Genomic DNA, 26,087 nt, shown 5'->3' on the forward strand with positions numbered 1-26,087 from the left:
TTTACTCCAACAGTCTCATTTTTGGGGTAACATATGAAAAGGCAAATAGACTGTATTTAAATCCTTTCCAAATCCAAAATGAAAAAGGAGGGGCTGAAAAAGGTAACTGTTTTGATCAAATCATATTGCTTTTTTCTTGATACACAGTATGTAAATTAACTTTCTCTCTCTCTGAGAAAGAGAGAGAGAGAGAGAATCTGATGTCCAGTACAGCTTGAACTTCAGATATTGGTACAAATTTGACTTGTTGTACTGTTCTTCATTTAGCATATTTTCAATGCATCACAAAGAAATATAACAAATGAACAAAACATGCTGCACATGAAAAATCAAGTGTACCCCAAATTTCCCTTCGGAAATATATTTCACAAAGGTGTACTGGTCCTGTTGTCTCTTGCAAAACAGCAACGTAGAATGTGCATAGTGAAAAAACGCTATCAACATTAAACTTCCAAGACAATAACAAAAATTTTTGTAATGAAATTGCTCTAAACCAGGTCTTAGCTAAAGGCTTTTGTTACCGATATATTTGTAAGAAACAAAGTCTGCATTATGAAATGTTATTCATTTCCAAGTTTCCCAAACTTCTGCTGAAATACCTTTCTTGTGATTTTCCACCACTACAAAGCCATGTAGAACAGAACTGAAAGGGCAGTGTATTCCACTGAAGAAAATCATGTTTACACTTAAAAAAAAAAATAATATTCTTAGATTACCATTTTCCACTGTAAGCAGGAATGTGGAATATCCCCAAGCTAAGTTCCTTGGAAGATGTTACTTTATAGAGCTTCAATTGTGGCAGGAAGTGTAAGGACAGAGTGACTGTGCTTTGCATTTGGCCCAGAGAAACAGGAGACACATTACATCATTTGAACACCTTATAGGAGACTAGCCACTTCCAGACAAGTAATCGGTAGCAGCAAACAGAACAAAAGATCTTGTGGCTCCCCAAAGACTAAATCATTGATCACAGGACTCACAGCTGAAATTGAGAAGTGATGACATGGAAAAGCATTGGGTTCTTCTGAGGTACTATGAATGTTCTGTCTGCTGTATTACATCAGGGAGGGCTGGTTCACAAATGCATGTTATCAAGCAATGAATACGTAACATGGGAACCTTTCAAAATTGCATAATTCACACAATTAACTAGTTAGAATTACCTTCTTGCTTACAAATCCACTCATCCCCTAAGGTCGGGGGGGGGGGGGCATTGCCCTGCTGCAAATGTCACCTCTGACAGAGGCCAAATTAAAGGCAACAAGGGGCAGGTCTTTCTATGTGGCGACATCTTATTACAGAACTCCCTCTCAATGGGATTAAGAACTTCCCCTTCCCTGTCAGCTTTCCTGCTAAGACTGAAGATTTTCTCTTTCCTCGTGGTCTTTCCTTCTTAGTTGGTTGCTTTTGTGGCTGTATTCTGTTTTAATCATTTTTATTTAATTTTTCTTTATGACCGAGTACAATTACTGCACTTTAGATCTCATGCTTTTTTTTTTTTTTTTGCATTACTGATTTTTTCCTCTATTTTGTACAGTGACTTGACTGCTCCATTTATTTAAAGAGAAAGGTGGGATAGAAATAAGTAACAGTAAAATTCACCCAACCACAGAAAAGACTGAGGGCCATCAATCTGTACACTAATCTGTTTTCTAGGCCTAGCTCTGCCATAACCAGGAGGCAATCTGTCAGTTCTGGCTCCTTTATATATTCATTAATTTTTCTACAAATCTGTCATGTATTTAGGTGATCAACACCACCTCTTTCTGAATTAAAAGTAGTGTTGATAGCACATCCAAGTCAGTTTTACTTCTTGGGGGGAGGGGAGGAGGCATTTCAAGGTTTTCAAAATTTTATTTTTCAAAATCAACATTATCATCATTATTCTACAGCATTTATATAATGCCTTTCTCACCGACTCTCACAATGTGCGAGAGTCTTCCAGACCCAGGGTGGTTTGTAAATTTTAAACATAAATTTAGCCACTACAAAAAGCTACAGACCATTGTTTTTGACAACAATGAACAATTTGGGGTGTCCCATATTCTAGGGCAGGGGTGTCCAAACATTTTGGCAGGAGGACCACATCATCTCTCTGAAACGGTATCAGGGGCCAGGAAAAAAAAAGAATTAATTTACATTTAAAATTTGAATAAATTTATATAAATGAATTTATTAGAGATGGGACTTATATGAATGAATGAAGGTCTTGCAGTAGCTCAAGGTCTATAAAAGGCCTTGCACAAAGCAAGGCCAGCCTTTCCTTCGCTGCCACTGCTGCATCACAGAAGTGAAACAGCAAGTCGTGGGGGGAGCCCTTGTCCCACAGCTTAGATGAGAGCTCAAACAGTTGTCCTCATGCTGAGAGCAGTTGTGTCAGGCCAACATGGGCTCCAGCAAGTCTCTGAAGGGCCAGAGGCTCATTGGAGACTGGGGGCTCCTGGCGGGCCAGATTGGGACTCCCTGAGGGTTGCAAGTGGCCCCCGAGTTGGGGTTTGGGCACCCCTGTTCTAGGGGAAAGGCTCCAAGGCTGCAGTGTACAGCAGGTGAAACATCCCGCTGTACAAAGGGAACCATAAATATTTTAAAAATCCTGGTCCCATATTACATGATTCATTTTAATTTATAAACCAACAATAAAAATGGAGAAATGAAGCATTTATTAAACTGACCAAATAAAACACAGAACAATTACATGTACACCATGCAAGCAATCACAGTTGATTTTCCAAAGCTAGCTGCATTTTGCAATGCATGACCACTTTACAGCTATAGTTATGAAATGGTGGTACAGTACAGTACATGAGAACCCTGCCATTTCTTGGAACCTTATTAGGAATTCCTTGAAGAGAAGATCAGTCATGGCAGAGAAGCTTTTCTTACTGACTGTTCACTCATGCTTATCAAACGTTTCCTACAATTAGCAGCAGTAGCATAGACGATTAAATCACTATTACAGTGTACATTTAAGGATGCCTTTATGGCTCCCTTTCAAGTCACAAAACGCAAGTAGAGATCTCTCCGATCACTTCCCCTTTCTGGAACTTCTTCTTGAGTTCCACTACAGATTAAGCAGCTTGTGGAGAAATGATATACTTTATAAAGGTTATCAACCTCTCTAACCCCATTAATAGGACAGGATATTTCTCTGTCTGCACCAATAAGCAATGGTGCTAAAGGAAATCATGTATTCTCAATCAGAGGATGTGTGCAAATGTAATGGCTGGATTCCTTGTTTAAGAGGAAACTCTGGGACTCCTTAAACATTAACTTGGGCATGGGGGAACTGGCTTTCCATGAATGGCTTATGTTAAGTCAAGATTACATTTAAAGGACCCAAGTGCAAGGGTAGGAGCAAATTCTAAGGCACTGACCCATGGAAATAGTTAGAACCTTTAAATACCCAACCATGAACCTCACAGAAAACATTTCCTTTCCACTTGCAATAAAACACCTTGATTTTCTTCACAACTATACTGCAGGTTCAATCTGTACTAGTCATCTATTGCTGGTGGTTGATTCAACATGTAAAATGCAAAGTGAGTTCAAAACAGAGGCAAGATTTCAACCAGTGCTTCTCATGCACCTAATAATTCTGTGTTAAAGCTCCTGTAGGCCTTCACTTTAAACACTATGCACAACTAGTCATACATTAGATTGAGTATTCTATGGTCCTATTCCAAATAGGACATCAAAGTTTCATAGGATCTTTGTCACCTGCTCCACATCAGATTTTGCCAAAGAAAAATTATTGGTAAACCTCCTTCAGGTTTTTCTAGTCTGGCACTAAGATTTTTAGATCTAAGTTCTTTTTCTGCTTAGTCTAGGGTGTGATGTTCTTTTATTAGTTGTTTAGTTTGCCGCTTGACAGTATTCTTAATACTATCTATCCTTAGAGTCATGATGAAAAAATGACATGGCCCCGCCAGGACTTAGTAGGAAGATTTCTTTATATGAGAGACAGAATATCTTTATTCTTTCCTGTTCTAACTGCATCATCAGCCTCTTAATTACCAGTTTCTAATCAGCTGGAGGGGAAAAGTGAGCAAGTGATAATTTCATCCAAGAATGTCAGACTGATAACAGGTCAAAAGAACCTAGGTTTTGGAATTAACATTACACAAGAAGTTAGTGAGTTTTCTTTCTGTTAACATAAGTGTTCCCTCAAAAAAAAAAAAGAGGGGGGAAGAAGGGTTTTCCAGTCCTTATGGCTGCAAGAGATACTTGAAAAGCATGTGTGCTGAAACCTCAGAAGCCCAAAAGATCTCCAGTAGCAATTGAGGGGTGGGGGTAGAGGACTTCAGTGCCTGCCTAACATTCCCAAATTACTGGTGAAATTAAAGTAAGTTATGCAAAATACTACAAGTGGCAGAATTCTGAAAACCTTTTAAAAGTTTTTCTTAGCAGAGAACATGTGTTCTAGTTCTGCAGAATTTTAATTTCTTATCATGAAGCAGACATAGCCCTAGTTATAGCAGACTCAGAAAAGGCCAGTTGACTGATCACCTGTCTCTCTCTCTCTCTCTCTCTCTCTCTCTCACACACACACACACACACACACACACACACACAGGGCAAGCAGTACATAAATCAGGATCCACTGGGTAATCTATGGGTTACTGACAGTAGCTCAGCAAAAACTTCCAACAGCCCATCATTTAACAAAAGCAAAAAAGCTCCCTCCTTCCTAAATTAGACTGCTGAAGTGAAATTAGTTTGGGGGAGGAAACCAGGAGCAAAATCCTTATGGTATGAAAGGACTGCAAACTCAGTTCCAGTTCTGAGAAAAAAGGGGAAAAAATTATGAGCTAAGCATATGCTCAGAGGTACTCCTGTTCCATAATCTGAAAGCATGCACCCATTCACTAAACAAACAGAACTTAGGGTAATGTGGGAAGTTTTAAAAAAACAATAGCATGGGATACAGCATGGGAGAGTGACAAGATAATTCTTCCATTCAAAGACAAGGGGAGAAAAGAAAATTGTACTGGGTGAGCACCAGGTAAGTCTAAAACAGCTTCAAGGACCTGGCCTTCAGTAGCAATGGGAAGTACAGAATCAGGAGGTTTGGAATTATTCCAGTTTCATTTGTTTAAAAGAATTGTACCCTGCTCTTCTTAGTGGATTCAGAGCAGCTTACAATATATGAAAATTAAAAAACACAAAAATACAAAAAAAACCATCGGTAGCCAAAAAATATCCCCCAACCAAACTGGCAAGAGACAGCTAAAATCATAAACCCAGGCAAGAGCAGAGCAGTGCGAAGAAGATGAATCTTCAGTGAGTTGGGCCTGCAGCACTTGGCAGGGCAGGGCATTCCATAAGGAAGGAGCTGCCACCACCTGCATTTCAGAAGGAGAGCCCTCGTAAAAATTTCACAGGACAGGCCACGACACCCCAAAGGAGGGGGACCTGGAGAGACTTTAGTCTGAAGCACTCTGAATTGCACTCAGCACACACTGGTAACCAATACAGCTGCATCAACAACATCTTGTTGTTGGCAACCTTCAGTCTCGAACGACTATGGTATCGCACTCTGAAAGGTGGTTCTGGAACAGCGTCTAGTGTGGCTGAAAAGGCTGATTTGGGAGTGACAATCCCTTCCACACTGGGAGCAAGTGCAGTCCGTCCCTGGTCTGTCTCCCTGGCTATGGGCCTTCCTTCTTTGCCTCTTAGCCTCAGACTGTTGGCCAAGTGTCTCTTCAAACTGGGAAAGGCCATGCTGCACAGCCTGCCTCCAAGCGGGCCGCTCAGAGGCCAGGGTTTCCCACTTGTTGAGGTCCATTCCTAAGGCCTTCAGATCCCTCTTGCAGATGTCCTTGTATCGCAGCTGTGGTCTACCTGTAGGGCGCTTTCCTTGCACGAGTTCTCCATAGAGGAGATCCTTTGGGATCCGCCCATCATCCATTCTCACGACATGACTGAGCCAACGCAGGCGTCTCTGTTTCAGCAGTGCATACATGCTAGGGATTCCAGCACGTTCCAGGACTGTGTTGTTTGGAACTTTGTAGTGGTGGTTGGTGGTTGTGGTGGTTGTGTTGGTAGTTGCTGTTGTGGTGGTGGTGGGTGGTTGTTGTTGTGGTGGTGGTGGGTGGTTGTTGTTGTGGTGGTGGTGGTGGTTGTTTGGAACAACAACATCACATTTATGATAATGTAGTACAATGTAGTATTTCATGTAGTACAAGATGCATCTGGTTGGGTGCTCATGGAAACCTGTCTTTTATGATAAAGACAGGTTTCCATGGGTACCCAACCAGATGCATCTTGTACTACATGAAATTCCTAATGAGTCTTCCTGGGCAGCCCCATGTAGAGTACAATGCAGTAGCCTACTGCTTATCCCCTACTGCTTAACTGGACAAGAGGCACCTTTTCATTCAAATGGTGGCTCTCTGATATTTATCAGGGAGAGAGCATATGTTCCCATTCACCCTGATCCAGTATCCCTTCAGGGGGTTCTTGCTGCTTTTTGACGATTGTGAGCTCCTTTTGCAACAGGGAACACTTTTTCAATTTCTGTTGCTACCTAATCTGCTCTGTCAACCTTGTTGCCGTTGCAAAGCAGCATCTTAATAGTAACATTACCTATAACGTGGGGGATGTGTGACTGGAAAGTTGAGTGCTGCATGAAATAGTATGAGTGGAGGCACTGGCATGATGAAGCAGGAAACTGGTACCGATTGGCTCTGTGTTACCAGAACGCACTGCTCCCACTGGTCACAATTACCATCAATCATGTCAGCACAGAGTGCTGTAACAAATCAGTGCTAAAGGAAGCAGCATCACTGGAGATATTACTGTATAGCTAAAGCGGCCTGTAACCTAGAAGCTGACTCTACTGCTCAGAAATACATCTGAGCTATCCCCAGGTAAATATGGCCACCAAAAGCAGAAAACACATGTGCACACTCTCCAATTACTCTCTCCAATTACTGTAGCAGAGCTCTTATGCTTTTGCATAACAGGTTATGAGTGTGGTTAAACACTACATAATACACTCACTTAAATGCTAACAATTAATAAGTGTTCTTATCTTTGAAACAAGTGTTTTGGGAAGGAAATTAAAAGAACCCCTCCCAAAAGGGGGGGAGGCTTCCTGAACCAGTACATTAGATCTTTCTGGCAAGCTACCATATCAGCCATGCGCACAGACCATTTAAATTAATGGAATACTCATGCAAAAGAGAAATCAAATTTCACTTTTGAGCAGTAAATGCAAACTTGCTAAGCCAGGTTCTCCATAATAAGGTAAGTGGAGCTGTACAGTGTTGCCTGTAACTGAGACTCTTGGATGAGCAAGCACAGAGACTAGCAAATAAATTGGGGGAGTTTCAGACATTGCACCGGATAGCACATAGCTTGCCTCAGGAAATATACAGATCAATATAGCTTCTGACAGGTATTGTTTGTTTAGAAGAGGTCTGTTCAACTGTTGTAATTTATTCCAAATTTATTTCTATACTACTTCTGGACCTGGTTTAGAATGAACTAGGATTTGCAGCAATATCTAAACCCAGAAATGCCCATTTGGTTTGTTCCAAGTTTCAGAACAAGCCAGACTATGAAGTTAGAACTGAATTTCAGCTTCGTAACTTGAGTTGTTCAGAACCTCTATGGAACTAGGACTTGCTGATTTCTGGTGTCACAGCAAATTTCAATTCGTTCTAAACAGAGACCAGAAGTAGAAAAGTTTGTTCCCTTTTGCACGAGCCCAAGGTCTGCGACTGTCACGCAGAGCTAGGATTATACCATGGTTCTGTGGCATATTCAGTTCATTTTGCAGAAGCAGGACAGAGACAAAGGTGGAGAGTGGCAGAAAGCAAGCAGGAATGGTAACATGACCAGAAGCTAGGAAGGTGAGCTACAATCAATAATGGACACAGAAGAAGCAACTCCAAAATTACAGTCATGTTCAAGCCCAGAGTGTAAACTGGTACTAGGGCTTAGTCAACCCTGGAAACTGTACAGAAATAAAACAAGGTTTTTTGAGCATGTGCAAACAGCCTTTGCTTCTGAGTTAGATGGCTTTGCTTACACACAAGCTTGACCTCCACCACTTCATAAACCGAGCACTGCCCAAGCTCTGGCTGCAAATTTTCAAACACATGCCTATAAGGACTAGGAACATGCTCTTTTAAAAATGAAATATGAAAACTTGGCTTTTGCCAAGGCTAGGCAGCAGATTACTTCCGAAATCACCCACAAGTACATTCTGGAATCCCCAGCGGTTACATGAAACCGCAGATACCAGGGATACCCTACCTCCCTCGGAGGTGCACGGCTCTCCTTGCCTCCGGAGAGTATTCTGAGCCCTGCAGAGGCCATATGTGTCTGCCCACAGAGGCCATGCGTGCCTGCCTCAGAATGACACTTTAAAGAGAAAAAAAGTAACTTCCTGCTTTGATGAAAAACCAGGAGTCACTTTTTTCCTTTAAACTGTCACTCTTGAGACCCACAGAGGCGGCAGGCAGATTCACACAGCCTCTGCAGGGCTCAGAATACCCTCTGGAGGCAGGGGGAGCCCAGCTCCCCTCACCTCCAAAAGTGGCATGCGGGCCTGTGGATCCGATCTGCAGTTAACTGAAACTGTGATACGGGGTCTGCAGATATAGGACTCCCCTATATTTCTCAAGCTGGGCTGTGAGTTATGTCTGCAATGTTACATGCCTTACCATAACAGGCAAGAGTCAACAAATATGCTCAATACATGTGTCATGATCAAGGCCTCTCTGGTGAGCATGACAAGTCACTAGCTATGAACATAGCATGCTCAAAACTCCTCCCTTGCTTCCCAATATTGCACCATACCAGGGACTGCTTTGCACAAAAGCTACCATTCTTGCCCACCAGTGAAATGTTGAATGCTTGCCACAGGATGGATGGAGGCAGTGGTTTAGGTACAGTACTTCCTAGAGTTGAAAGGAGGTGGAAAGTAGAAGGCTTTCTTCCTTCTGTAAGGGGTGAGAAGGGACATGGGCAAGGAGACTGCTATGACACACAGAGGAGGGGCAAGAAGAGGAGGAAGCAGCAGGGGGGCTGGCACACCACTTCCAAGTTCAGGAGAAAGGAGATTGATCAGCACACCCCTTCTAAGTGCAGCACTGCATGGAAGACCCTCTCCCTTCCTGGAACATCTATAATCGAAGAATGCACGGAAATGCTGCTGCCGCCCACTGTAAAGCACACATGTGCACACACAACTCCATGCACCAATCTGTTTAAACTAGAAAGGGCAGATGGCTGGAGCAGCTCATGTGCCCAGCATTGCTTGGGACAGATGTTCAAATGAATGGAGCAAGAGGTGGTGGCTCAGGCTCACCTGCCCTTCAGAGAGCACTTCTAAGCTTAGAGCTACGTGCACCTTAGAGCAAGGTGATCACTGACCTTGTGCTGAATTTCAGAGGCCTTTGTCTCCAGAGTTCATCAGATTAAGACCCCATCCTGCTAGAGCAGGATGCCAACAATCACATCTTTTGGGATAACTACCAAGGTTAGGTAAAACATGCAGACCCCTGGTAACAGGTTATGTTCAGCCAATGCTCAAAGCTTTTCGAAGTGTGCATGTAAGGAGTCAGACTTTAGAAAAAGACACCCTCCCCAAGCTACCCCAGAGGCAAAAGTAAAAAAGTAGAGGTAGAAATATACAACTGAATAGGAACGGAAATACAGGACTTCTCAATAATACTTCCCATTGCAGTTTTATACAGTATACAGTCAAGAACCAGGATAAGAACAGCTCAAGCAATACAGAGAAATTCCCAGGTTCTCTTTTCAGTCCCATGCGAGCAATCAATACAAAGCAGATGCCATTAGAAAGATGTTAGGTGTAAGACATCACAGTTGACTTTCTAAAATGGATTCAGCAAGTTCCACAATAAAATACTGATTTTATTTAAAATGAATTACTTAAAAATAGGAATGTGGGTGCTAATTAACATCTGAAAATCTGCCAAAGATACATTGAAATGGTCCATTAGTCAACATGATTACAGTTTATGTTTTTATATTATGGATGCGTATGAATGGAATACATAGGCCTACACACATTGTGCTGTCTTAAAACACAGACCCATTCATGGGTATATTTGGGGTGCGGAATCAAAAAATGGCATCGATTTTGCCTGATTGGCTCTAGTTTTGGAGGTACGGCATAGCCACTTTACATGCCAACTCAAGCAGCTTCCTTGTGAGAAATCCAAAGCCATGGCTTCCTCATAAGAACAGCCCCACTGGATCAGGCGATAGACCCATCTAGTCCAGCTTCCTGTATCTCACAGTGGCCCACCAAATGCCCCAGGGAGCACACAAGACAACAAGAGACCTGCATCCTGGTGCCCTCCCCTGCATCTGGCATTCTGACGTAGCCCATTTCTAAAATCAGGAGACTGCACATACACATCATGGCTTGTAACCCGTAATGGATTTTTCCTCCAGAAACTTGTCCAATTCCCTTTTAAAGACATCTAGGCCAGATGCTGTCACCACATGCTGTGGCAAGGAGTTCCACAGACCGTCCACACGCTGAGTAAAGAAATATTTTCTTTTGTTTGTCCTAACCCACCCAACAATCAATTTTAGTGGATGTCCCCTGGTTCTGGTGTTGAGCGACAGGGTAAAGAGCATCCCTCTATCTACTCTGTCCATCCCCTGCATAATATTGTATGTCTCAATCATGTCCCCTCTCAGGCATCTCCTTTCTAGACTGAAGATGCCCAAACACCGTAGCCTTTCCTTACAAGGAAGGTGCCCCAGCCCAGTAATCATTTTAGTTGCTCTCTTTTGCACCTTTTCCATTTCCACTATATCCTTTTTGAGATGTGGTGACCAGAACTGGACACAATACCCCAGGTGTGGCCTTACCATCGATTTGTACAACAGCATTATATTAGCTGTTTTTTTCTCAATACTTTTTCAAATGACCCCAAGCATGGGATAAGCATGTTTCCTCATGAGGAAACAGCTTGAATCAGTATATAAGGTTGCTATGCCATACCCCCAAAACTAGAGGCAAGCAGGCAAGACTGATGCCAATTTTTGATTCAACACTCCCAAAATATCCCAAATTTGTTCATCCTTGGCAACAAAAGGTGTGCGTTTTTTTTAAATAGGCCTGTGTTATTTATTATTGAAACACACATAGCATATACTGAACTATACACTATGTTTGATTTTTAATTACCAGTGAAGCAGCTTACCCCTTGCCTTTTTACACACTCTAAAAGTAAACTCCAAGCAAAATACAGGTGTAACTTGTATTTTAAGCCAGCTTTCCAGATTGCACATGTTGTTCCCCATACATACTTACTTGTTACTGAAGCCAAAATTATGTTTCAAATTGTGTTAAGAGATCTTTTATTTCTGGAGTCAGATGTTCCACTGCTTTGGCAGCTTCAGTAATAGCTTTCCGATACATCCCTTTCTTCTTACGATTAAATCGGAGTTTGAAATATTCAGAGAAAGGGAAGAGTTTGGACAGAGACAAGAAAGACGTTGTTGGAGAACCAAACCATGAAACTTTTGCTTCCTGCCAGGAAGGATCTCCATTCTCCTTCTGGCTAAGACTGATGTCAAGGACGCGGGCCGGCCACCAAGGGAAGCCGTGAATTTTACCCCAAACAACATCCCCCACTGAAATAGTTCTTCCATCTTCGGTGACACATTTGGAGACACTTTGTGTGTTCAGTCTAACGGTCAACGGGGGCACAATTTTACGCTCGTCTTTCGAAGATGACGAGACAGATGCATCATCACCAGGTAAAAAGTCACACATTTCTGGTGATGTTACTTCTGAGCTAGAAGATTTAGATTCGTCTAGGCTGTCATTGCTACACACCGATAAGCTAGAAGAATCCGCTTTCCTCTTACGATAATTCATAAGAAAGGCCAAGTTATCGTGTCCGTCTTTACCTTGGGAAAACCTTTTGAAGTAGTCGTCTTCACAGGAACTCCCCGAAGACATCTCAGCTAAACTTCTCTCGGCAGACTCGTCGGCATAAAAATCAGTAGCAGCATGAGAGTCTCTGCTACCCGGAAGGACGTTCATTTCATCAATAAGTTCTGCTTTATATATTGAGACACCATCCCCCTCATTTATTCGATGGGGCTTCAGCCTGATTTTTGGAGGTGGCACATCTGTGCTGGAATGCACAGGCCTGGTTAATTTCAACTTTGGAATGGACGCAAAGTGACCGCTCGACGACCTGTCCATAAAGCATTTGGTTTCTGGATACTGTTCCGAGTCTCTAGCCTCCTCTTGGTCCTCCCCTCCATTCTGTAGTAGTCGCTGAGAACAAAATGGCTTCCCTGAGCCATGAACCCGGGAAGGAATTTTCACCACCTCCCCTTTACCTTGTGGGGTGCTGTAAGATATTTTGATAACTGGAGTCCGACGCAGCAGCTCCCTAGAGAATTTCTCTTCTTCTCGCTTCTCTCTCTTGCTCCTTTTCTCTACACAGTCAGATTCACTGTGCCTTTTTTGCTCCTTATCCTCAATGCTTAGCTTCCTCTTGGTTTTAGTGTTTAGCCCGGCTTTGCTACCCTCCTCAGGATTCAGAGTGTTCTTACACTTTTCACAAAGTACTCGCCTTGGTCTCAGCCTAATGGTGCTCATGATAAGCCTGCCCGGGTCTCTATTTCGGGACAAGCGTCTCTTTGTCCTTTTTATAGTTCTTGGGGGTGGCTGAGGCACCCACTGATTATATGTGTGCCTTAACCATAATGGAGGGGGGAAAGGTGCTCCCTCAAAATAGGGAGGGTACGGGGGAGCATTGCCCGATAGTGGTGGAGGTAAGAGCGGAGGAATTTTCTCCTTGCCATTGGCCTTGGAGGACTTCTCATCTGGAGACCACCGTTCAGTCTCCACCTGTACAGGTTCTTGGTCTTCAGACATCCTGTTAGTGCAAGTATGATTAGAAGGCTCATCTGTCTTTGGTATTGAAGCTGGAGGAACACAAAATAATCCAGACCTAGAGGAGCATAGGAGGGCAGGAAAAAAAGAAAGTACAAAATCAGAATAGGTTGAACTATACCTCTCACTAACAAACTTTAGATACAATTTTAAATACGTACACACTTTAGAAGTCCTTGTTCTACTACTTATAACAGCATAATCCCTGCATTTAGAAATATAGTTTAATTCCTTTATGGGAAGCCCACACAAAGCTGAGCATGAGAGATTCTTTCCCTAGTTTTTTAAAGATATCATTAGGTAAACTACATAATCTGATGCAAGTAAACACAAACTGGGATGGTAACTTATGCATGCCCAGCAAATTCTGACTTTTTGGACCTTCTGCCACCCAAGAGTCTTCTCATGGAAAAAGCTGCACATCTCATATTGCAACTGCAACTTGGGACCACATACAGTCATTTCTCCTTCCAATGCACATCATACACAACCATACCCAGAAGGGATGCCAAAGAATACCGACAGTAACCAATAATGCAGGACAATGAAACATCAAGTGGAATATTTGTGTCTAAAACGATCCATTCCAATTGGGTGAAAGGGAACTGCTGTGGTATAGTGACTATGGGTGCAAACCTGAGCTGCAGATAGGCCAGCACAAGGGACTTGCGCAAAGGTTTGAGCCCAACCTTGTCACGAAAATGCCGTTAAGCACCTTTGCAATGACGCAACTGCATTTTGGCCAGAGCAAGGAACTTGTGCCCGTCTCCCCGCGCCAACGCGGGCTCTGTGGAGGGTGAGTTTGTGTCAGCCGAGTTCAGCTGACACGGGTCTGGGGAGGCAGAGGGTAGGGGGGAAGTATTTCAGGATAAGTAGTGCAGGGAGGAGGCAGGTTTCGAGGCAGGTAGAGGGGATGTGGCAGGCATTCCCAGGGGCAGGCGAGGAGGGAGTGGGAAGCAGGCCCAGAATCCAGCAGTTATGCCAGATCCAAACGTGGCATAACCCGTTCCTGGGTGGCCTGGGGCAGTCCTGGGCTGCTTGGATTTATGCTGCCCATTTTGGCGGCGCAGATCCAAGTAGCCCCATCGGGGCTGCTGCTGCTTTTCCTTGGGGGAAGCGATTCCCCTTGTCATGGGCTGAGCCACTTTCAGCCCCAATCCTGCCTTGGATGCAGTGCAGGCCTGCCTGCTCTAGGGCAGGTTAGGATTGTGTTATAAGTGAATGAGCCATAAATAAAGACTTCACTAGCATGAATCTCGCCTGTGCCATGAAATCACTAGGTGGCTCTCCCTTTCAGCCTCAGCTGCAGTATGGGGTAACTCTACTTACATCGCTGTTGTTAAACACATCAAGAGAATACTTGTGAAACACTTTGCATACTGGGTGTGCAATAAAGCTTCTAAGTTTTATTACTGATGCATACACAAAATGCTAAATACATATATGAACCCGTGGAGGCCATGGAGGACAGCTCAATGAAAGCTTCAGCTAAGTGTATGGTAGCAGTGAGACAAGTAAATTCCATGTTAAGGGTTATTAGGAAAAGAATTGAAACTAAAATGGCCAGTACCATAATGTCTCTATCTAAAAATCAAGGGTGCAGGTGCACGTGAAACACTGAGGGCAATTCTGAGCATCCCATTTCAGAAAAGGATACTGGAAAAGAGCCACAGGCAAACTTCTGTATGCAGGGCCATTGCCAGGCTATTTTGTGCCCTAGGCAAGGCTAATTACTTGCATGCTCCCCCACCCCAATTTTTTCCCGTTAGCCTTTATAATGATATTCCATAGCACTGTTGCGGTATTTATCTCAGAATTTTTTTTTTTAAAAATTGTCAGTTGCATTTTTACATGGGTTAAAAAACTGATCTGTATTAAAACTGTGCCCCTCAAAGGTCAAAACTGCACCTCTCTGCAGTCTGAGCCTACTGATAGCACCGGCCCTGTCCCTATGACAAATGGCTCCTTAGTACAGAAATGTACGTCGAAAGTTACAAACTTATACAAGACAATTTTTCTCTCTCCCCCAAACCACTAGAACTCAGTCATCCAACACAGTTGATTGGCAGCATATTCAGGACATTCAGAAGAAAGTACTTCATAGTGTGCATGGTTCAATTCATGGAAATGCACAGCTCTAAGATGTGTAGCCAAGATATCTTTATGTGCTTATTACTAGTCTCAATTTAAAAATGTATCTTCTAGCCAATGTTGTTCAACCTATCCTTTCCCTCTTCAATTTAAATTGGGATTAGGCAATAGGAAGTAGTCCTAGACCTCTAAAAATTGGGATTTGAAATAAACTTTTCCCCCTGTATAATCTTCTTTGAAGTAAAGCCCTTAATAGCAAGTGGAGCCTGGAAACAATCAACACTGCTGGATATTTGCTGTGAAGCAGCTGCAATGCATAGATACCTACTTGCAGGATTTTTTTTTAATTATTATTTACAGTTTTAAATGCACAGGACATAAAAGTCTTAACATCCAAAGGGCAAAAACGTAATTATACCAAGCTGTAAACAAAACCAAAATATTTTTCCCATTACATCTTTTTCCAAAACTGTTTACATATTCCATTTGCCATTTATTAGGAAAAATAATCACCTGTTACTCTTGCCAGTAGTAAATTTGAAGGTGGGGAAGGAAGCAGGGGATTGTCCCAACCTTGTGCCAAGTGGGGTCATGGGCAAAGGGAGGGATAGGGTCCTGGTGACCAAGGCATTTGGCTTAGGTACCAAAAACTGTGGATCCCTTGGTACAATATGTGCCATGCCCCACAGTTCAACTTTCCCTTCACCTCCATGGGGAAGGTACCAACTAGATAGTAACTTGTACTGGACTTCTTTTGGTGTTAAAACATATTGAGAATACTTGTCCTACCTTCCATGTGCATTGCCAGAATTGTTCAGCATGGTCAAATTCTTGATCTTGTAACTCAAATAAAGATTCATTGGTATTCTCAAGTGTGAAACATTTTGCTTTAAATGAGGTTTCAGTGAAGTTGGCTGTTCAAATAAAGCCCGTTATGACACATGAAAAATACTGAAATAAGGGTATCCTCTGCCTACCATGTTCATCTCGCAGACTGTTAATGAAGTCAGCACAATGCTCATAGGCTGCAGTTTTCATTAAAACCAGTGGGGGCAGATTTCTAACCCACAGGAAGTACAAGTCAATTTAAATACATTCAGAATGATTCCGGCAAAACCATACCACTGCAGTGTGTAGCAACTGTTGACTATGACTTCAAATTGATAAACCAAGAAACCATTCAAATCTGGATCAAAGTTATATTTATTGAAATAATCCACCACACTCTCATATCCCAATTGCTCAGGGTAAGACTCCACCAGAAGCACAGACAACATTCGAAACCACTTATAAAAACAAAATAAACTTCTCACTCAATGTTTAGAAAAAGTTTGTATTTGTACATGTTGTACAAAAGTTGTATTGTAAATTACTTTTAAAGGGAAAGTATATGGAGAAGCTGAAATTGCAATTTTTCAAGTTTCAAGTTTTAACATTCCCAAATGTTATAAAAGATTTAAATAACTGAGATTTCTACTGGTCAGGTGAAAAACCTCATATTACTATACAGACACCGTGGGGATCCAGAAATTATTACTTATTACTTCTCCTGAATAAGAAAATCTACTTTTTCCATTAAGCAAAAGCCCTTTTATCTCCATTAAACGCAAATATATAGATCATTAATTATTTGATATTTAAATGGCATAATGGAGGTATTTATGATGTTTACATTATTCTAAACTCATTAATTTCCTTATCTGGTAAGCCACCTGGCTTCAAAAGTCTCCATTTCGATTATCAGGTCTGCCTGCCTTTACAATAAGCATAAAAAAGGCAAATGTTATGACTCAAGGCTATGACTGTAGGAGAGTTTCATATAAGTGTGGCTGAAGTATAAGGTACTGTAACATGGATGTGGCCTCAGTGTGACCAAACTGGTGTTTTCCTACAGTGAGGCAATTTACCCCGTTCTGATTTTTTGGTTTTGTTTTTATTTTTTGCTTGAAAACTCCTTAACTGAACACAATGTACTGTCTTCCTTCCTATTCTACATTTGCCTAGAGTTAGAAGCCTGAAGCATTTCTAAAATGGTTCCTGCTGCTCTAGCCTGAACTAAAAAATGGCCACTGGAAGCCTCAAGTTGGCACTTTCTAGACATGTGAAAGTTAAGGAGACAGCTTAACATTATTACACAATGGTACCCACAAAATAAGAAGTGGTCTAGGACGGAAGAGCTGTGACGAGGGACTTTTTTTCCCTGTCCCACCTTCCCTCTCTGGTGGTGTTGCCCAAGATTTAAAACTTTACAGCAGCAAATAGATGAAATCATAACATACACACACACACAAGCACACAGTAGATTCCAAATACTGCCCAAATCAGTGCATGGCCCCATTATGCAGAAAGCACAAAGGCATTTATTGTCATTCCTTTACACAGCAGCAAAAATACAGATTGCAAAAACAGAAGCCTTCATCAATGAATCAAAGACTCCACAAAGTGCAGGAGCTCCAATGTGAAAAGCTTCACATCAGATCAAAGTAGTAATGGGCTATACCGAACCTCACAATTTCCTTCTAAACCTGGAAATCAACACACAGCTGCAAATAAGGCACCTGCTAGTAAACCCCCCAAATGATTTTTTATTTCTGTATTTATCCATGGACCTCATTTTTAAAGCTATCACAAGATGCTTATCACTTAGCTGGTCCTAACTGTGTTCAATAAGAGACACAGGGAATTAAGATTAATTCAAAAATATTGCAATAGGTCAGAGCAGAGGTTCCCAAACTTTCTCACCTGGGGCTCCCTTGACCTACTGGGCCACTGGCCACAGCTCCCCATTAGGTCTACAATCCTATATGTTGTATAGGGCAGCGGGTTGTTCTGAGAGGATACCATGGCTCCCGTAGCTGGTTTCCATGGCTCCCCAGGGAGCCATGGCTCACAATATGGGAACCACTGGGTCAGAGAATAGATCCAGGCCCCAATTGTTAGTGAAAACCCACAAGCCATTCAGAAACTTGCTACACAATTAGTCTGCTATGGAATGGAGCCCTCTGGTCTAGTGTACAGATAGTATATCTAATTCCTTAACTACAGTTAAGAAAATGGGAAAGTGGGACCATATACTCATGGCCACAACCCCACCCCTATGATACATAAATTCCCTTCACCTTTTTCCACAGTTAAAGTTTATATCAGCACCACCCTTAATCATCAGAATTAATGCTAACCAGGATTCTGGAAAGTTCAGAAGTGTGCCTGACAGCTATAAGTTATCTATCGTTATAGTTCTCTACAATATAAGCCTTTAGAGAAAAAAAATGAAGCATCATATGAAAAGGAAAAGAAAGCAAGGAAAAAAACCTGCATACACAGTACAGAAAAAATGTATTACACGGAGGAAGTTGCAAGTTATTGCCATTTTATCAGGACACTAAGAAAACAGCTGACGAGTCATTTGGCTGACTGAGGTGTAGTGCAGGGAAACTAAAGCATCCTTGGCAGCCAGTGCTTGAAGTCTCAGCTCTGCACCAGTTACTTGTCCTCAGGTCTGCAATTTAGGGGTCAAATCCAGGTAGCAACTGCAATCGGGAGTGCAGTTTCTGTGCCTGGGGAAAACATTCCTATGCAATGTGGGTCACAGGTCCCCATAAAAGTGTCACCTTGGAATTAGCCTACTAAGATACATTATTGGGCCTCAAATGTTAAGGTCACTAGCAACTTATGCTCTGTTCAAGCCAATTATGCCTGCCCTCCAATTGCTTCAAAGGACTGACTGCAGACACGTAGACCTGAATTGAGAATAACATTTCTATACAAGCTTGAGAAACACCAATAGAAGCATACAAATAAAAAAGCAGAAAAATTACTACCGTATTGACCGGAAAGGAAGACAACCCTGAACGTGAGATCACCCCCTGCTGAAAAAAGTTACACAAAAAAATGCTTTTTAAAAAATTACTGGTATTCATTTAAACCAGTATTACTTGTAAATGCATCTTTTTATAAATGAACATGTATTAATTGTAAACAAAACTTTTTTTAACTAGGTTTATATAAGGGAGAGATGAAATGGCACTACAGGCTCTTAAAATGTTAGTAGGAATAAAACATCTCAAAGTTGGATATGGGGGATGAGGCAGAAAGAGGGGGATAGGTATATTGGCAACCTTCAGTCTCGAAAGACTATGGTATCGCGCTCTGAAAGGTGGTTCTGGCACAGCGTCTAGTGTGGCTGAAAAGGCCAATCCGGGAGTGACAATCCCTTCCACACCGGGAGCAAGTGCAGTCTGTCCCTGGTCTGTCTCCCTGGCTATGGGCCTTCCTTCTTTGCCTCTTAGCCTCAGACTGTTGGCAAAGTGTCTCTTCAAACTGGGAAAGGCCATGCTGCACAGCCTGCCTCCAAGCGGGCTGCTCAGAGGCCAGGGTTTCCCACTTGTTGAGGTCCATCCCTAAGGCCTTCAGATCCCTCTTGCAGATGTCCTTGTATCGCAGCTGTGGTCTACCTGTAGGGCGCTTTCCTTGCACGAGTTCTCCATAGAGGAGATCCTTTGGGATCCGGCCATCATCCATTCTCACGACATAACCAAGCCAACGCAGGCGTCTCTGTTTCAGCAGTGAATACATGCTAGGGATTCCAGCACGTTCCAGGACTGTGTTGTTTGGAACTTTGTCCTGCCAGGTGATGCCGAGGATGCGTCGGAGGCAGCGCATGTGGAAAGCGCTCAGGGGGATACATTCCAAGATATTGGCACCAATATGAAGAGCAGAAGACAAAATGAGATTCCCATTCTAAGTTCCCATGAGGTCTGTCACCCAGGGACTTACCCTGGGTGGCGATCCACAGCCGGGAAGGGCGAGGAAAGGTGAGATGAGGAAGAAGGGGGGAGGAGCCACCCAGGGAGGGTAAGTCTCCAGGGCCACAGATGCAGCCAGCCTACTCACCCACTGGTTGGGGCAGAAGCTTCCCAAGAGACAGGGTAGCCCAGCTGCAGCTACCCCTTCTAACAAGTAGGGTGGGGCCTGCAATAGGAGGACCTGAGATCTCAGGCCCAGGCAAGATCAGGAAGACAGGGCTAGAAGGGCTGCCCAGGAGGATAAGAAGAGACCAGGTAGCCACTGTGGGAGGAAGCACCTTCCTGAGCTCCAGCAGGGAGGAGAGGGAAAAGGCAGAGGAGAGAAGGAAGGCTGGGCCTCTGGTAGCCTGGAGGCAGCCACAGGCTGGCCAAGGCCAGAGACTATGGCCCAAAGAGGGGAGAGCTTCCCCAGGGCTATTGGAGAACTCCAACAGGAGGGGACTCCAGGAGTGCATCTAGCCTGACCCCACTTACTTGGGGGGAGGACTATTCCCCAACTGGCTGAACCAGGAACCTGGTGACCACTGTGCCAGAAACGACCTGGGGAATTGAGAAGGGGATGAGCACGCAATTTCGACCCCACCCCAAACAACTCCCGTTCCAAGGAGACTGCCCTGGCGTATGGACCTTCCAGTGGGGAGCACAACTTTCCCTGCACAACTCGTGGTGAGGATTACTGGAGAGGGGACCCGTGAGGTAACTGGTCCCCTTTTGGGGGGATTGTTATGGACTTTAACTGGCACTGTAGGGGGAATGCCCCGAAGGTTCCTGTGATGAAACAGGGGCTCCCCAGATGAATGTAAAAACCAAAAGTAAAAAAGGTCAACAAAACCCTGTTTGCGGCTCCCCGTTCTTTGCGCCAGTCAGGGAGAGACTGGGCCGGCCTGGACCGCACAGTAGACACTGCACCCCTTGATTCCGCCCCCAAGATGGACATCACAGGGTCCCATTAAATTAAGGCCCCAGGAGAAGAGAGAAATTTGGAGTGGGTTTAGGCAAAGCTGATCCTTGAAAAATGAACTAGATATGGGCACCCATAGTTGCCTGAAGGGGCTCCAAAAGCAGGACTCCAAAAGCCCTTCTGGTCTTCAGACAGAGAAAAACTGCCTTGTTGTGGTAAGCTTGTTAGGATAAGCAATTGCTTTTATTCGGGCTCCTTTTAATTTCAATTGCTGTTTGCTTCTGCTATACAGTGGGTCCTTGGTATCCATGGGGGATCTGTTCCAGCCCCTAAAAGGAGTTTCAGGGAGCCCTGCTAGTGCATGCATGGAGTCTTGGGCAACTCCATACTGGCACACGTGTGGAGTGGCACAGCACTGAGTAAAGAGCTGAAACAGGAAGGGAAGCAGGATGGACAGCCATGAACAAAGGAGGCAGGAAGGACAGTTGAGCAAACTAGACAGAGAACAACTTATGGGACACTCATGGAGCCCCTGAAGGGGTCTTAGGGAACCCAGGGCTCCTAGCAGTACATTTTGAGAAATGCTGGTGTAGAGTACTGGTCTGCTTCTGAAGGCAGTGGTATAAAAACTGCCTTCAAGAAAAGAACAATACCCTCAATTGTGCCTCAGCTGGGAGAAAAAAATTACTTCAGTGAACTGTTTTCATCCTAAGAGGGAACTGTTGCCAAGATCAGGATAAAGATTTGCAGATTAGAGAGATGGGGTTTTGTGAAGAGAAGGAACATACAGCTATTGCCTTCAAGACCACCACCTTTTGCTCACTCACAAAATAGTATTTCCTGAAAATGGAGAAGGTTCCCCATGAAATTTCTGGGTCAGAAACATGAACCTGCTGCCCCCTTCTGGGAAATGTGCCCCCCCTTTACCATGTTATTCCACCAGCATTAAAGATCTTCACAATTTGTTTGTCTTTCCATTCTTCAAGGAGCTAGACATGTGTGCCACGTTCTTCAGTCAGGGCAAGGCATTTCCTTTATGCATTTGTGTGTGGCTCAACAGTACTTGCAAGCATTCCAGAGTATGAAGACCAGAGGCCAGTTTGCCTAGTTCAAGTCTGAATTAGCATATACGCAACCCAACCCCACTATGCAAAATCACCGTTTGAGAAATGAATGCTCATGCAGGTTCAACAAGAGGAGTGAGTTATCTGGCTGGATTAATTACAGAAATGGACCTTAAGTTTCTGCAGAGATGAACTGGGCTAAATGGAATTACGGTTTTGTTTAAGTTATCCTAAATAAAGCAACACTATATTAAAGGGGAACACACCAAATCCTACAAATCCATTGTATACAACACTAAAATGTATTACTATAGATCAATATTTTTCAAAGACAGAAACGGGCCTCAGCAAACATGGCTTAGCACATGAAAATGATCCATTATATAAAATGTATATATCATGCACATGTATCACCCATTGCCCAAGCCCAGCATCAATATATACTCTACCTTGGGAAAGTAACTTTCTCAAGATATCATCTGTTCCTCTAGTACCAGTTGACAGATGCAATCCCTGCAATGCTAAATAACTACGGGTATCTGAACCTCTGCCTACGGAACAGCTAAACCTGCTAATAACTAGGCCTAGTCCTTCCAAAAGGCACATTCCACCCTAAAAGGCACATTCCACATTAGAGGTCTAATATACATATGGATGTGGTTCAGCATTGGGATTCCATAGGTAAATGGTTAATACTTCTTCAGCACAGCACACCTTTCTTTTTTTAATAGTCAGTTTTTGTTATCCACTAGGGTTAGGTTTCTGGAAACCCCAGTGGATAGCAAATTTGCAAATAATGAACCATTGACCCTATAGGATTAGTGGGGTTAGGTTCAAGGGGTACCCAGGGGGAGGGAAGGGATATCTTCCTTGGCATCAGAAGAATCCAGCAGAGACCCTCAGGAAGCCAGTAGAGTGCAGCAGGAAGTGCCAAAATATCTCTAAATGCTGCAGAGACCTTCCAGAGGCTGTAGAGACCTTCAGAATGCTCCCTGCAACCAGGGAAGACCCCTTGAAAATGAGTGGTAGAAGCTTCTGCTGGCTATTTTAAAGGGGTCTGTGCTGGTCACAGCCACCATTCTGAAGGTTCCTGCAGCCTCTGGAAGGTCTCTGAATAGCCAATAATGAGGCATGGATAAGGAGAAAAGGTAGCAATTCTGCCTGTCTAGCAATTCCTACCCTCAGGGATAAGCAAATTTGCAGCTAGCAAATTCGCATATAAAGAGAACTGATTGCATGTCTTCTCTGTTCTCACCTCCTTCCTGTTCTCATTCCATTTTCTGCTTTGTTCAGTGCTTAACTCTGTAAGTGAGAGGCCTGGCATCAAACCTGCTTCCTAGGGACATTCAAGCACTTTCTGTAATCTAGATATGTGACTAGGTCTAGCTATCCCGTAGTGAGGGTAATAAACTCTTACATGCTCAGGTTCACTTTCCTCATTATACAAATGCCAAAGCCTGGTATTCAAAAGAGCTGAGCCCGGGCTCTTCTCTCTCCCATGTACCCATTAGGAGTGACAACAACAAATTATAGAAAAAACAGTTTCCACGATTTTAATATCTGCATGTAACAAAGTAGCCCTTCCAACACAACCTGCAGTAGGAGAATCTTGCAGTTGTCTTAAGGTCGCATACGTGACTAGCCGTTGCTTTACTGTACTAGCATCTCACACCCTTAATCATCATAAAGTTCAGAAGGTACGAAGTCTGGAAATTCCTATTAGTTACAGGCTCCTAAGGTCCTGAATTGACCCTGGTGAGTAGGCTTATTTGGCTTCAGAACTCAGCGATTTTATGCTGGCAATGCTGCCAGGAGGCCCCACCCTTACACCAAAATTCACAGCAAATTTTACATCTAGGTTTGTGTACCAGTTGGACCTATTTATCAAGTTAGCTAACAACATCAACAATATATATTAAAAGCAATTAAAACATTAAAACCGCAGAATCACCACAATTAAAAGTCACTTAGAAAGTATACTGTCTTACTCTCCAAGGGAATACAGACAAGCACATGGGGCAGGGCTTGACAAATCTGGGTTGGATATATGGAGCCGGATTAATTCTTCAGCTTTTAGGCTTTTATGTCTTAACAGCCCCCAAAATCTTGTATGGCCCAATCCTAACTAAACTCTGTGCCGGCAGAACACGTGTTCCATTGCTGCAAAAGCACCATAGTGAATGATTAGAAAAATACTAGGTGTAATGATGAAATTTCTGGACACTGTGGGATTTGTTGAGCCCAGATAGACCTGGTTATCTTCAATTTAGCTTCACAATAACACTGTGGGTGCAGTGTTTTCCTGGATTAAAAGATCTGAGACAGAACACTGAAAAAGAGAGTACTGGGCTAACTTACACCTGTGGTCTGAACACTTCAATGGTCTGCCCCAACTGCAAGACAGAGGAGGGGGGAGTGAAAGAGGCCCCACAAGTTTTATCCACATCCCGCAGCCAATAGGAACTCAATAGACTTGGCCTACCAAGAAGAAGGCTTTAGATTCAGACAAGTCACACTGTAGCCACTTAAAAGCATATTTCATGATGACTGTAACTAGTTGGAGAAGCAATCATTTGTTCCCACTTACCACAGGTTCAGTGCTCACTCCATTGCACTATTTCAGTCTGGGAAAGCAGAAGGCTGGAGTTACTGGGTTGTGTCTTATCTGCTATTTCACATCTATCCCACAATGTAGTATATCTAGCCTTATTTCCTTTGTTCCCAGTTATTTTTTGGTGCACCATAAGTACAGAGATCCTACTATCTGAAATCCTCTTAACAAAGCCCTAAGGTTACATCAGAGGTTGGCAAGTCAGGCACTGGCAGAAGACCCATATCTGTTAGAGGGCCCACTCAGCTGGGAGGACTCCTGAACTCCTCTGGACCAGTGGCAGTATCCAAAGAATCATCACATCAGAGTGGCCCAGAACAGGTCTTAGCTATAATCCTATACAGGTTGAACCTCATTATTCGTGCGGGTTCCATTCCAAACACTCAGGTGGATGGCAAAAAACACACTATAGCAAATCAACTTAAAAAGTTTCTTTGCTCAGGTGATTTAAAAACAGCCTTTCTGACCTTTGTGATGTAAGATAAGAGTCATTAAGACAATCCATCAATCAGTCCTCTGCTTCCCTCAGCCCCTCCCTTCACCAATGCAAAGTGATCACCTTTCTTTCACTGCTCAGAGGGAAGGGAGGGGTCACCTGGAGAGAGGAGGATTGATGGATTGTCAGCCAGCTGCCCCCCCTCTCTCATTAAGGAGGCTATTGTGAAAGGACTGTTCAGTTTTTTAAACTGATTTTAAAGGGGTGCATTTTCCCCCTTCTCCAGGGATCAGCACATTCCTTCTCATTTGCAGTGGCCATCTGTGTTGAGTCAAATCCGTGTATAAAAAATCCATGTATAACAAGGTTGGACCTGTATATGTTTACTTGGGAGTAAGTCACCTTGAATTCAGTGGAATGTGCTGGTCTGAGTAAATATTCTTAAGACCAGGCTGTAAAGTTTATTTGCTCATGATATGCTAAAAACAGAAATGAAAACTTCACATAGTAGGTGGGGAGCCACCTATATTTGTAAGCTGTGGTTTTGCAGAGGTGGAGAGCTACTGAAAATACAGGCAAGGTGGCTGGTCAATAGTTTGTCAGACAGTTTTTATATCAAGAACCAAAAGTGTGGGAGGAAAGACTTCCCCAATACTCATTTTTCCCTGCACAGAATCAGTGAAGATTTGCTGTGACCATTCTGGCCACAAAGAGGAATAGGTGGGACAGAAGACCATCTCTTACTAGTTTGATTCAAATAATTATCTGGAATTTCTGGGGGTGTGGGAGAAAAAAGGAGGTTAGATTCAAGGAAGGTTCCAAATACCTCCATATGCAGACAGCTTATGCATTCTGTTACCCAGCTTACCAGGTGAAAGTGCCTCTAGCAAGCCAGATGCCAAGAACTACAGGGATCCCACGCCCAAAATTCTCACTTTCACCATGGTATATAAACAGAAATAACAGCAGGAACCTCTTCTACACAGCAGCAGAAACTCCCCTTTTCCTTACCTTCTCTATACCCCAGCACAAAGTATAGAAGACCTTGCCATTCTCCATAACCCTATGTGTATGCCAGACTCCTCGGAAAGGGACAGGAGAATGCTGGTGAACACAAAAAATAGCCAGCTAAGCCAGTGGCTTCCTTGACCCCCGTGGCTGTTGGCCATGACTCCCCATCATGTTCCTGAGGGCTGGAAGTGACATCATTAAACAGGAAGTGACCAGAAATATTAACTATATTAAATATAATATATTTATTATAATATTAAA

General features: G+C 43.2%; 1 protein-coding gene across 3 annotated transcripts in view; it reads right to left on the minus strand.

The window, feature by feature from the left end:
• Positions 1-26,087, minus strand: part of PWWP2B (PWWP domain containing 2B) — a 35,890-nt gene that overhangs the window by 919 nt on the left and 8,884 nt on the right. For 2 of the 3 annotated variants that reach the window (XM_066621606.1, XM_066621608.1), the window contains one exon: positions 11,306-12,965. In XM_066621606.1, the coding sequence (XP_066477703.1) occupies positions 11,324-12,965 (1,642 nt within the window). In that variant the 3' untranslated portion in view covers positions 11,306-11,323. Of the gene's footprint in view, positions 1-11,305; positions 12,966-25,826; positions 26,017-26,087 lie in introns of those variants that run through there. The other variant, XM_066621607.1, reaches the window with a different exon arrangement.

The sequence above is a fragment of the Tiliqua scincoides genome, chromosome 3 (assembly GCF_035046505.1).
Source record: "Tiliqua scincoides isolate rTilSci1 chromosome 3, rTilSci1.hap2, whole genome shotgun sequence".
Classification (NCBI taxonomy): Eukaryota; Metazoa; Chordata; class Lepidosauria; order Squamata; family Scincidae; genus Tiliqua; species Tiliqua scincoides.